Below are 12,326 nucleotides of genomic sequence, written 5' to 3'. Positions count from 1 at the left end.
GTTTGTTCCCCGTTTCCGGGGGGGGGGGGGTCTTCTGGCAAATATATATGAAATCTAACCTTTTCACCAGAAAACCCTATTGTATATCATTGCAGTCTGAGCCCACCCTCCTTCTACTGTTATATCACAAAATCAAATATTTGATTTTACTGAGTAACACATTTATAATGTTACCATAAAAAATTTCAAGCAATCTGTCGCACATTTTATCTAATGAGGAGATGCAGTGGATATGCTTGCATAAATTGACAGTTCATGGTGGCAAAAGGCATTTTTAAAGACTTTCTTTTTACAGCATCTAAGTATTGCCTGCAAAATTAAAGTGCATTTGGTAAAGGCCAAACCACTTTAAACATAAAATACGATAGAGTCATCAGGACCTAGAAAGCCATTCTTTTGATAACATTTGTCATACCAGATTACAGAGGTGAGGTCTGATGTTTGTTAAATATAGAGTGATGATCTCAGAGTCCTGAGGGACAAGTTACGTCAGAGACCAAAATGAGTACATGAAGAGCAAATGAAAAGACAACTCAGCAAATGTTACCTGAACAAATTTGAGTCTGAAAGCGATTGAAAATAAATAAATAAATAAATAAAATATAATAATAAAAAGCTGATTCAATAAAAACACTGAAGTCATGCAAAGCAGATTTCATCCCAGATGTAGTGTGTTTCTTGGTCAAAGCATTAACACATTAATTAGTTTTGCTAATAGATTATATCTGATACTGTGTGATATGTCATGACCACACTGTATAGGAGCCACGTGTGAGTGGTAAGCTGTCGTCTTGTTGAAGCAGCAGCAGCTGTAGCAGTTACACTTATAGGCCTGCTGCTGTCTAATTGATGAATCATTTTCCTTTTAATTTAACCTCCTAAGGCTGGTAATGCCAGTCTCTTTCTCACCACATACAAACTCTGACTGTGGTATTATACCCTTTGGGAAAAAAAACAGCTGCTCTTTGCTCTAGAACTATGTACAGATCCTGTCACAGCCTTGTAACCTATGAAGCTTTTTGCTTCTTTGCAATACTGATGTGGATTGAAATATCTTCAGTCTGTCATATTTGGGGGTCCCCTTTGAGACTATGGATAGCAGTAAGAGGGAGAAAAGACTCACATCCACACACTGAGAGAAAAATGAACTCAGTCACTCAGTCAATTCATTCAAAATGCCAAAGTGTAATTGATTGTGCATCTCTTGCCCTGCAGTGCTGCTCCCCATCTGATCAATATTATCATTACCCTAATTATGCTGTGGGTTAGCTCTAGGCCTCCCATGAACTGATGGTCCCTCTTAAGAGTGTGATATGCTGGCACTTGAAAGTGAGGAGAAAGAGAGAGAGAGAGAGAGGAGGAAGAGAAAGGGGAGTCTGCTCTCACCTGCTGAGAGCAGCTGGAGGAGCTTGGCAGTGTGAGAGTGCACAATCCGGCAGGGCCCGCTGTGACATGCCGATGGAAATTTTTACAACTGCTGTCGGGCTCATTTGTATATTTTATTAAGCAGTTGCAGATGCTGTGCTGCTGAACTGCTGCGTGCTCAGCTCAGTCGGGCGGCACTTTTACCACAGTGCTTTATGGTCAGATTATCTGTAATATCAAGGTTTTAATGATGACATGGAATGACTCTTGCTTCAATTATGGAATTGCAATGTGCTGACAAGAACAGAAGACAGCGCTACATGGCTAAATACACTATACAGCAGATCTGTGGTCTTTGCTTTAAGCGGCAGTTATTGTGTCACTTTTGACACTATGGGGCTGCTTTCTTCTTCTTTTATTTCCAACACAACAACACAGACAAATCACACCCCCAAGATGAAATACTGTGATGTCAGTGAAGCGATGAAAAGAACATATCTGAACATGCCCAAAACAACACCTAACCTACATATTCTATGCCATTAAAGTAGTATAGCTTCATTTTTAATACATTTTATTTTGTTTTAATATTCTCAAACCCAGTAGCTATAAATGTAAAAGAAACCCCTTTGCTCTTTTTTCAACCTGAAGCTAGTATTTCTCCTTAACTTTAACTTGTAATATTATTAGTAGTAGTTTGTAGTATTAGTATCATTAATACTATATATTACCGTTCAGAACAATAAAAATGTTTGGTCCTTTGGCCCCTTAAGGGTGAATGATTTGCAGTTCTACTGTTGCTAATGAAAACCTCAGTGACCTCAAAGAGTCATAGTTCTGCGCTTGCTGAGAGAGATGATGATAGAGTAAGAGAAAGAGGGACAGAGAAAGAAAGTCTGTCAGTGGATGTATAGAATAGCTTCTTTTTTCCACTGTTTTTCTTGATCTTCAAGTTTTAACCCTCATTTGTCCAGTACAGTAAAAGCCACAAGCGCCTCTTTCCTTATATATATGTGTATATAATATGTATATAGAAATCTATTTGTTGTTGCTGCTTTTTTGTTTGTTAGTTTGTTGCTTAATTAACAATTCAAGTCTCAACAAGAAAAAAGTTCTGTTGTTCAGTTTCATCACATCTTATGCCAGTTTTTTTTTCTTGTCTTCTTCTTGCACTGTGCCATCTGTTGCTTCTTAAGTCCCCCGGTGAAGTGCTTCCTCCTCTTATGCATCTTCTTTTTTCTGCCTTAACCTATATCTTCATAAGTAAATGCTGATATGTCTTCAAAAATTCCTTACGTGTTAATTTTTTAAAACATATTTTGCTTTCAAAGAAAAAAGGTTTAACTCCTCCAAGATCTCTTCATGTGTCCTCTAAAACCTGAAAAAGAAGAAGAAGAAGAAGAAGAAGAAGACAAAGTCAGATCACTGTTCAGTCCACTGTCAACCATTTCTATAAACTTTGGATAGTTCAGTATGGCTCCCTTATATCAGTGTAATGGCCTGGAGCAAGTCAACTCACACTGTCAATCATGATAATTACACCTACTGTGCCACATATGAAATCCACTCTTGTGGTTTCTACTTACTGAAACACTGGACAACCTTAAAGGGTTTAACTTTACATTCACAGAAAATATATGTCAAAAAGCTAACAAAACTATAAGCTCTTAAAGTCTCAAGGAACACAAAGTCTGGTCATCAAAATGGCAGGTAAAAATTGGGGCAGCTGTGGCCAAATGGGAAGGCTGGTGGTTTGATTCCTGCTCTCCCAAGTCCACATGTCGAAGTGCCCTTGGGCAAGACACTGAACCCCAAGTTGATCTCAATGGCCAGAGCAGTGCCTTGCAGGGACAACCATCAGTGTGTGTGTGTGTGAGTTGGTGCCGCAGATGGCTGCCTTGGTTATGTAGTGGAGACAAGTTCCTTGTGTGTGTAACATACTTGGCCAATAAAAGTGATTGTCATTGTCATTAAAATCAACTTACATTCTTTAAACCAAAGTTAAACCTTCAGCTTCAGCAGAAGCAGTGTGAAGGATCTAAATCTTGAACCAGTGACGGTGCTTTGACAGTTTGCAGGCTCACCCGTGCTGCTGCAATGAATACTGAAGGTAGGCTGTGTCAGTAAGGGCGGCTTGCATCCTTCGGTCTTTTTAGCTGGACTTTCAACCTCTTCATCCCTATCTGAAAGCCATTCATAGCTTGAATAGCTGCCTGTGCACTAGCAGGGTTGTCAAAGCTCACAAAACCTGTGAAAAAGAACAAGTTCATTAAACCCATTAAATGAATTTATAAGACTTGTTAGCTGAGAATTCAAGTCACAGAAGATATTTACTGCAAATTACTCAAACAGTGGATAAAGGTGAGACTTATAAATGTGTAATTTCACTGCTTGGTGATCAAGGCCTGTCTACCTCCTGCACAAGCCTCAATGGTGTGGTTGAGGAGGCAGGCAGCACCTTTGCACTGTCTATCACATGCTCAGTGCCTGTGGCATCATATGAAAAAGTTGTTTTTCAAACAGAAAACAGGCTTGAAAATGCGTTTTACAGAGTTTAATTTGTCCACAGTGTAAATGAACGTGTAAGACAGCCACTTCTGTTGTACAACTTCTCATCAAGTTAATAGCAGACAATGATGGGGCAAGTTTAGGAGTATTACTGTCAAAAGACATCACTGTCCTGATGTTGTTTCCTGTTTGACATTTATGCCTGGAAGACATCTAATATCATGCTTCTTTATGAACCCTCAGGGAGACATGTAAAGGAGTAAGACATATCCAGTATCAAGTATTCTGAAGGTAACACAGGATGCAACTGATGACTAAAACAGGAATCACACATTCCACTTTAATAATATTTTAAACAGTAGCAAACTGGAATTCACTGATATTTGGTAGTAGTGAGTTTCTTCAAAAATTCTGTTGAATTAGAGTCTCTTAAGCAGGTGCTTTCTGGTTCAGACCATTACATCACCACTACTCTGGTAATCACAGCCATGACCAGGTCATCCTATAGGTGTTTGCAGTTTTTATCTTAACAATGTCTTCTTCAGTATAGCTTTGTGAAAACCCCCAAACCAAAAATGAACAAGAACAAGTCAATGCACAGAACAGTTGGACCAAAACAAGAGCTGAGTTTGCTGCATACAAAAAAAAACCCCTCAATGCACGTTCCGAAGACACCTCCCTCCTCAATCCTATGCTGAACTTCCTGTGTCCATTACATGTAAAAATAAAGCCTTGAGAGTTCAGTGACCAGAAACTGCAGTGGAGTGTGTCTCCACTTGATGCGCTCCCCTGTGTCTGTGGTGTCATTAGGAGTGGTCGATGACCCGTGAAAAACAGCAGGAGCCTCTCCACGTCCACAGCCACCTGGGAGAGTTGTCTGCCCGGACTGCTTGGCTCTGGTTTGGCCCATTAAGGCAAAGGCTGGGCAGTGAGGAGGAGGGCTAAATGAAAGTGTGAACAAAGTACAGAAGCAGGGAAAGGAGGTGACCTCCTAACCCAGCATCAGGTTAACACATTCAGGCTGGGGAGTGGAGATGAGATGCAAGCTTAGAGCTCTAAGCCCTCTGCTCAGTCCTGTCACACATTACAAGTGTGCTTTCTCTCTCTTTTGCTGTTTCCTTGTTTTTTGCACACCATTAATCTGAGTTTATCCCCTCTTTCTCCTTTCCAGATTAATTACACCAGTATGCTCCTTCCTTCCCCAGGCCTAACATTATGTTGCAGATGCATAGTGTATAAGTCAATACTGCAAACTGTTCTTCTTTCATGAATTTATATGTTATCAAGTGTCCTCAGGGAAACAGGACCAACGATCAATTTTGCCCAGGTTACTACAGTTCCCTGAAGTGAAAACAAATGCTGATCTATAATTGTCCTTTGCTCCCCCCACAAACCACCCCTGCCTGCCTCCTTGGAATTTTTATATGTCTGTAGGCCTGAGGTTTGTGAATCAGCGTCAGCAGTGAGGGTTGTGACAGATATTGGGGTTAGGCAACAGCAACATGGATGCTGATACAGCACCTCGAGGTTTCCAGGTCACACAGCTGCCCAACAGAAACAAGGACATGGACCCTGGTCGACTCCAACATGACTGTTTTAGCTGTAACGCACTCAGCATATTTTTTCCATGATGCTGATGTCGGAACACAATAGTCATCAAGATGTAAATTCAAGTAAGTCAATCAGAGGTCAATCCTCTGTGTCTGTGTGAGGTCAGATGTCCTCACATTCTACAGCACATATTTGAAAAAATATGTGACGCCAATTTATTTATAAGCACATTTAAAAACTGCAAATTTGACCCAAAGTGCTGTATAGAAATAAAATAAATAGAAAAATTAAAATCTACTGCTTAGTGAACAGTACGAAAATAATAAATATGTTTTGTTTCAGTCTGAGTCTTCACACCTAAGCTGTGAGTTTTTACAGAACACCCCCAAATGCCACAAATATTTTGAAAAATCTATAAGAGATCACACTACACAAAATGTTTTGTTTTGTGCCAGAGCACATTGCTCTGTACGTAACACCTGTACATTATGCATGTACTTGCAATTTATTTTTTTCTATTATTCCATATTTATGAGTGACGAAACAAACAAACAAGCAAACAAACAAAAAAAAACCCCTAATATAATCACACCTTGAAAAGACAAAAATAATCATATCTTATTCTAAGAAGAAGTAAGTAAAATGAACATAAGAGGTAAAATTCCTATATTCCTATATACTGGTATTACTGGGAGAGTTCGAAGAAGTACTCAGATCCTTTACTGAAGCAAAAATAGCAATACAACAGTGCAAAGATACTCTTGTTACTAAAGCAAAAGTGCAATAGTATTAACATCAAACAATACTTAAAGTACCAAAAGTAAAAATACTTATTATGCAGAATGACACATTTTTGTATATCATAATATATTATGATGGATATTATATTATGATCATTATATATTATTATTAGCATTATAATTAGATACATTATTATGTGCATCACATAATAATGTGGGAGCTAGTTTTAACTAGTTTATATGCCTTTAACTTGAATTACTGCTGGGTAATTCAATCATAAATCAATGAGGTCTTATAATTATTCTGTATTTTTTGTGTTAAGTAACTAAAGTTTTAGTGGAGTAAAAAGTACAATAGTTGCCTTTAAAATGTAATGAAGTCAAAGTATGAAATAACAGAAAATGAAAATAAAGTACAGATATCTCAAAATTCCACTTAAGTACAGTACTTGAATAAATGTGCTTAGTTACTTTCCACCACTGATTACTAGTTGACTTGAATGGCAGTGAGTAACTCACCGAAGCACTTGCTCTGGTTGGTTGCTCGGTCCATGAAGACCTTAGAAGAGATGACAGTGCCAAAGGGCAGAAACATCTGCATGAGTTCATTGTCTCCAAACTCCTGTGGCAGGTGGTAGATGAATAGGTTACAGCCCTCTGGACCTGAATACACACACAGAAAAAGAAAGGTTGGGGAATGAGGGATTGAGAGAGAATGTGAATTCATCAATGTAGTCTCCCATATGACAAAATCTAAATAAGTGGAAAAGGATTTCCAGGATGTTTATGACATTATAAGTGATCAAACATTCCTGTTCTTAAACACACAAGAGCAAATTGATTTGCTGATACTATATGGACACTGAGATACTGCTAGTTAAATTTAACCAACTTTTCAGATCAAATGTGAAATGGCAGGTCTAAATCAAGATGACAGATCACATTCTTATATGTAAATATATGTAGCATGATTCAGGTATTGCAAAAGAAATCAATACTTAAAACAGAATTATATATGAATTCATCCCATTCTTCTTATTTGCCCACAGTTCATGGGGGACAAGGTTGCTCAGGGCATAAGTTTGCATTTTGCTCACAGTACTCTAGCTTCTCTGGCAGCTGTTTTTTGCTCCAATTTTATTGGAAAAATATTGCATGGGCTTATTTTCTTTCAAGCTTTTAAATCTACTTGGTTACACCTCCTGTCTGACATATTTATATCAAAAACTGAAAATTTGTGACATCGCCAATATAGAAAAACTGCTGTTCCTAATTCTTTGACTTATAGTTTGGTTGATTACACAATATATTACATTTTAACTATGCAGGTGTGAGAGGACATTATCTCACTGCATTAGGAGGATATTATTAATATAATTTTATGAACATAATTTTCTTTCTTCTATCCATATTTTCATTAATTTGGTCCATCTGGGCTGCACTGCCATGATTCTTCTATATAAACATTACTGATAAAACTTTACTGATATAAAAAGCAAGGGTTGCAGATAATTTATAACCTTTCATTAACTGAGATGCACAGTATAATCTAATTGTACTAACACTGATCTATCTTCCTCAGGCTTTATATATTTATTACCTAAAATGGGATGTGAAGTGCATTCAGTGTAACTGTACTCTCAGCCATTCCACTTTATTTATCTATTACAGAGACTGGGATGTGTATAGTGTTAAAAGTAATATTCTTCTCTCACCCTCACATTCACAAAATGAGGTGTGTACAGTGTAAAAGCAATATTGGTTTCTCATGCTCATCTTCTTTATATATCCATTACAGAGGATGAGATGTGTGAAGTGTAAAAGTAATAATGTTCCCTCACCCTCACCTTCTCTCTGCTGCTGCTGCTGGATGACCTGGGGTGGTTGGGGCAGTGTCTGGCCAATGGGAGTCAGTGTGGTGGTTGGGTAGATCGCTGCACAGACGGAGAGAAGAGAGGAGGGGAGCCCACAGAGAATGGTGTTGAGGATGCTTAAAGTTGATCACAGAAGCATAATATGTGTAATCAAAGGCTCTTTAACGTTATCTTCTAAGCTACTGTCCTACATTGTTGGAATACATACGGCCTCGCACTCATACAGTAATTGTCTCCTTGCTGATACTCATTAAGCATTTACAGCAGATTGTAAAACATTGAAATACAGCATAGTAAACAAAGGATTGCTGGCTCTTACCTGTGTATTGCTGTACTCCGGTGAAGGCTTGCTGGAGGGTATCAGCTGCAGTGGGACTCTGGGTAGAGTAGGGTGGCAGGCCATTGGTGTACACGGTCTCCACAGCAGGGTGTCCATTGGGCTGATGAGGGATGCCAGTGAATCCATTTACGATAGGTGTGACAATGCTGGGCACAGCAGAGGTGGTGATGTTGGCTGGTGGAGAACTGAGGCCTACTGGGAAAAAGGATTACTGTTACTGGATCATGAGGACTCAATCTACATACTGTAGCTTTACAAACTCCTGATGCTACAAAACAGTTAATGTATTAAAACATAAACAAGTGTACTCATAGACATTCTATCCTGCTGAGAGTAAACACTTGCATGCACCCTTGTTTAAACAGATATATACAGACACACACAAACACAAAAAGCTTATGACCAGAGGCTACACTGCATCTACTCTCTAATGCAAGGACACGGGTGCGACGTGAGTCTGTCACATATCCGCCATTTGTCGTGACACATCCTGCACGATAGCTGGGAAGTCAACCTGTGAAAAATGAGCCTGTCTGTAGTGTTTGTGCAGTACCCTGCTGGCTCCTACGGCTCAAGATGATGAAACCACTGTGTAACTTCTGAGGGGGAAAAAAAAAGTAAAAGATCTGGACTAGATAGAAAGAGATTGCATAGGAAGATTTGCTTGAATGAGCAGGTAGCAGAAACACAAAGACGCTTCTTACTTTTTATACATCATAAAAAAAATAACAACAGTTGACAGCTTGACAAATGGTTGGGTCATAACATATATGGTACAAGCCTGAAAGGCAGCTGCAGGGAGGTTCATGAGTGGAATTGAAATTGGATGCTCCTTGTCCTCTCTCATTCAATGCATTTTAAAAGGACCCTCCTTTGGAAAGTGTTTCCAATTATGCCAGAAACGTCAAAGTACCCATTTTGAGCAGAATCTCACTGTGTGATGGTCTCTCTAAAAGAGCCGCTCCGTGGCAAAGCATTCAAGCTTGTTGAAGTACAGCTCCCCTGAGGACCACCTCTCAATCTGGAAACCTTCACCCTGATTGGACAGAAAGCTCAGGTTGTCACGGAAACCATCCACCATGCCATATACCCACAATCTGTTGCCTGAGTAAAGACCCCCCTGTGACAAGTGGTCCAGATAGGGTAAACAATCACTTCCCATATACACATAACCTGCACTGAGATTTATGCTAATGCACTGTAAATATGCTGTACAGTACATACTGAAATCTCCACCACTGTTTAATATCATCTACATATTCATATTAGATTACTTTCCATTTTCTCTACCTTTGATTTGTCCTGTCCTCTCCTCTATTCTCCCTTTCTTTCTTCCTCTCCCTGCCTCAGCATTTACTATAAGTCATGAGGAGGCTGACAGTAAGGCATGCAACTGTGGTGACCAAGGGAATCGCCCAGGCCCACTGAGAGCTGTTGTGTCTTTTGCACAGATTTTTTTTTTAAAGCCTCCCCACGATTGCTTGTTTCCTGTGGAGCTGTGATGAATTAGACTGCAGCTTCAGCCCATTCTCCTACTGAGACCCAGGAGACTACTGCTCCTATTCTGAGGACTAGAGACAGCTAGTCTGCTTGGGCCACACGCACTGTACTGTACCACCAGATAATGCACCCTCTCCATCATCAGGCAAATTCATTTTCCAAGGCATAGCAGTACTGTTGGAGCTAGTTTCTATGTATGTGTGGTAGTTGCAGTGATAGTAGGAGTAGCAGCGATAGGAGAAGATGGTAGTGTGGCTCCCTCTTCCTTGCAATTATTTAAGTTCAATGGTCAGCAGTTAGACATGATGTGTGTGGTAAAGGAGAACACATGACACAAGTAATAGATTGGGGCCACCAAGTCTGGTCAGGTTATCATGTTGAAAATGTCACAGCAGGAAGTAAGCATAAGAATTGTAAAGATTACACTGATATTGTAGTGAGGCACAGCTCTGAAACATTTAAAACACAACAACTAAGCTGAATGGTAAAAAAAAACTGCTGCTGTAGCTGGCTCATACAAGCACTGGGTCATAAAATGCAGTTATAAGGAAAAGACAATAAGCAACACCACGTCCAATAAAACAATGATTACACGAGGAAGCCATTTATGTAACCTACAGTAGTCATCATCTTTACCCTCACTGTTACAATGTCTCAATATCCAACATGAGCAGGCCCTGAAAATGTTTTCAGTTGAAAGTATTTCCTACTATCCTGAACTAGAAAATAACAAGACATTTTCATTTTATACCTCAGTGGATATATATAGTTCTTGCATTGCGGGAAATTGTATTCATGGCCTGTTTACGATGCACACACAAGAGTGCAGATATACATGTGGCTGTCAGCGTGAGCTGCATGTATTGGTCTGTAATAATGACGTTGTTCCCTGCTCAGGAAGTGCTACGGGACAGCAAATTGCATATTGTATGCAACAAGCTCTTAACTATCACTTCTCCAATCTTATTATTGCAGGAAAGAAGCCTGCAATGCAAAACATTATGTACAGTATATGTGTATGTCACATATATTTTTATTATGGAAGCAAAATTACATTCATATTCTTACAGGCTGCTTCTAAGAGGAGAAAACTGTTGATTTGTTCCTTGCAATGATTGCTCCATGAAATAAATCTTCACATGTGACAGAAGTATTTATTATGCTAATTATACATTCAAATCAACGAGGTCTGGTATACCCATGCTACAGAGTGCAGTCATTACCAGCACAAGGGCTGTCTTTCGCTGGAGCAAGTAATAAGCACTCAAAACAGATGCTTTCATCTAACTGATTTAAAATGTGATGCATTTAGACTCAGAGAAAATGTCTGTCTGGCTCTTAAAGTGTGAATAATAAATATGAATAAGGCAAGAGCAACTTTTTCAGAGGCCAGTTGGCATACAAAGAAAAACTGCTACTTTAAATACTGTCCCTCTGATACCAATACATTTGTGGAACAAATAAAATGTGACTTAAAATGAATGGAATTCCACATTAATGTGTTTCATTATTGCTCATTATATGATATATTTTTCATCCAGTACATTTACTTGAACATCAAAATGCAATTTAAAACATGATGAGGCATTGTCTGTTCTCTGTTAGATAATGGGTACTTCTTACCTCACTCACTGTTAATCCATTCTTAATAAATAATATCAAGGATGTTTTGTCATTTTTCAGTTGTTACTTGTTTAGTCAGGATTACTTAATTTTATAAATAATTATTAAAGATTTCAGGCAAATTTTCACAAACTTTAAGTTTTTGAACACTTTTAGCCATTATAGCTAATATCATTGATGCGCACTTAATTTGTACTCTGTGATTTTCTGCTTGGCTAGAGGAACATTGTTGCCCTAATGAATCTGTTAAATGTTCCTACTATTTGTCATTTCGGCTGATGACCTTCATAATGTTCATGAGAATGTGCTTGTATGCTGATGATGCAAATACGTCTCTAGCTTCACGGTGAAGTGGAAGCTAGTCTGAACAAATTAATAAATAAATGCCATCCATTCATTATAAGCCACTTATTCAGGGGTGGGTCGCAAGGGCAGCAGATTCAGTAGGGCAGTCCAGATGTCCCTCTCTCCAGTGACATTTTCCTGCTCCTCCTAAAACAACCCCAGGCTTTCACAGGCTAGATGAGATATACAGTATAATCCCTCCAACATATTCTGGGTCTCAGAGCCTCCTACCAGGTGGACATGCCTGGAAAACAATGAAAGTCACCCAGAAGGCAATCTAATCAGATGCCAAAAGCACCTCAACTGGCTCCTTTCAATGGGAAGAAGCATCTGGAGCTTCTTCCAGATGTCAGAACTCTGTGCCCTAGCTCTAAGTCGGAGTTGAGGAAACTCACTTCTATTCACATTCTCAGTCTTGACCATAGGTGAGAGTTGAGCTTTGCCTTCTGGCACAGCTCCCTCTTCACCACAGCGGTCAGG

At 39.2% G+C, this 12,326-nt stretch overlaps 1 protein-coding gene across 4 annotated transcripts in view; it reads right to left on the bottom strand.

The window, feature by feature from the left end:
• Positions 1-17: 17 nt before the first annotated feature.
• The window catches only part of celf5a (cugbp, Elav-like family member 5a), a 235,533-nt gene continuing 223,224 nt past the window's right edge, over positions 18-12,326 (bottom strand). For 2 of the 4 annotated variants that reach the window (XM_020609969.1, XM_020609972.1), the window contains exons 8-12: positions 8,358-8,573; positions 8,006-8,098; positions 6,684-6,827; positions 3,450-3,613; positions 18-2,743 (exon numbers count right to left, since the gene is read on the bottom strand). In XM_020609969.1, the coding sequence (XP_020465625.1) occupies positions 3,486-3,613; positions 6,684-6,827; positions 8,006-8,098; positions 8,358-8,573 (581 nt within the window). In that variant the 3' untranslated portion in view covers positions 18-2,743; positions 3,450-3,485. The remainder of the gene's footprint in view (positions 2,744-3,449; positions 3,614-6,683; positions 6,828-8,005; positions 8,099-8,357; positions 8,574-12,326) is intronic. The other 2 variants (XM_020609970.1, XM_020609971.1) reach the window with 2 other exon arrangements.

The sequence above is a fragment of the Monopterus albus genome, unplaced genomic scaffold (genome assembly GCF_001952655.1).
Source record: "Monopterus albus unplaced genomic scaffold, M_albus_1.0 scaffold103.1, whole genome shotgun sequence".
Taxonomy (NCBI): Eukaryota; Metazoa; Chordata; class Actinopteri; order Synbranchiformes; family Synbranchidae; genus Monopterus; species Monopterus albus.
This window is presented reverse-complemented; position numbering and strand designations above follow the sequence as displayed.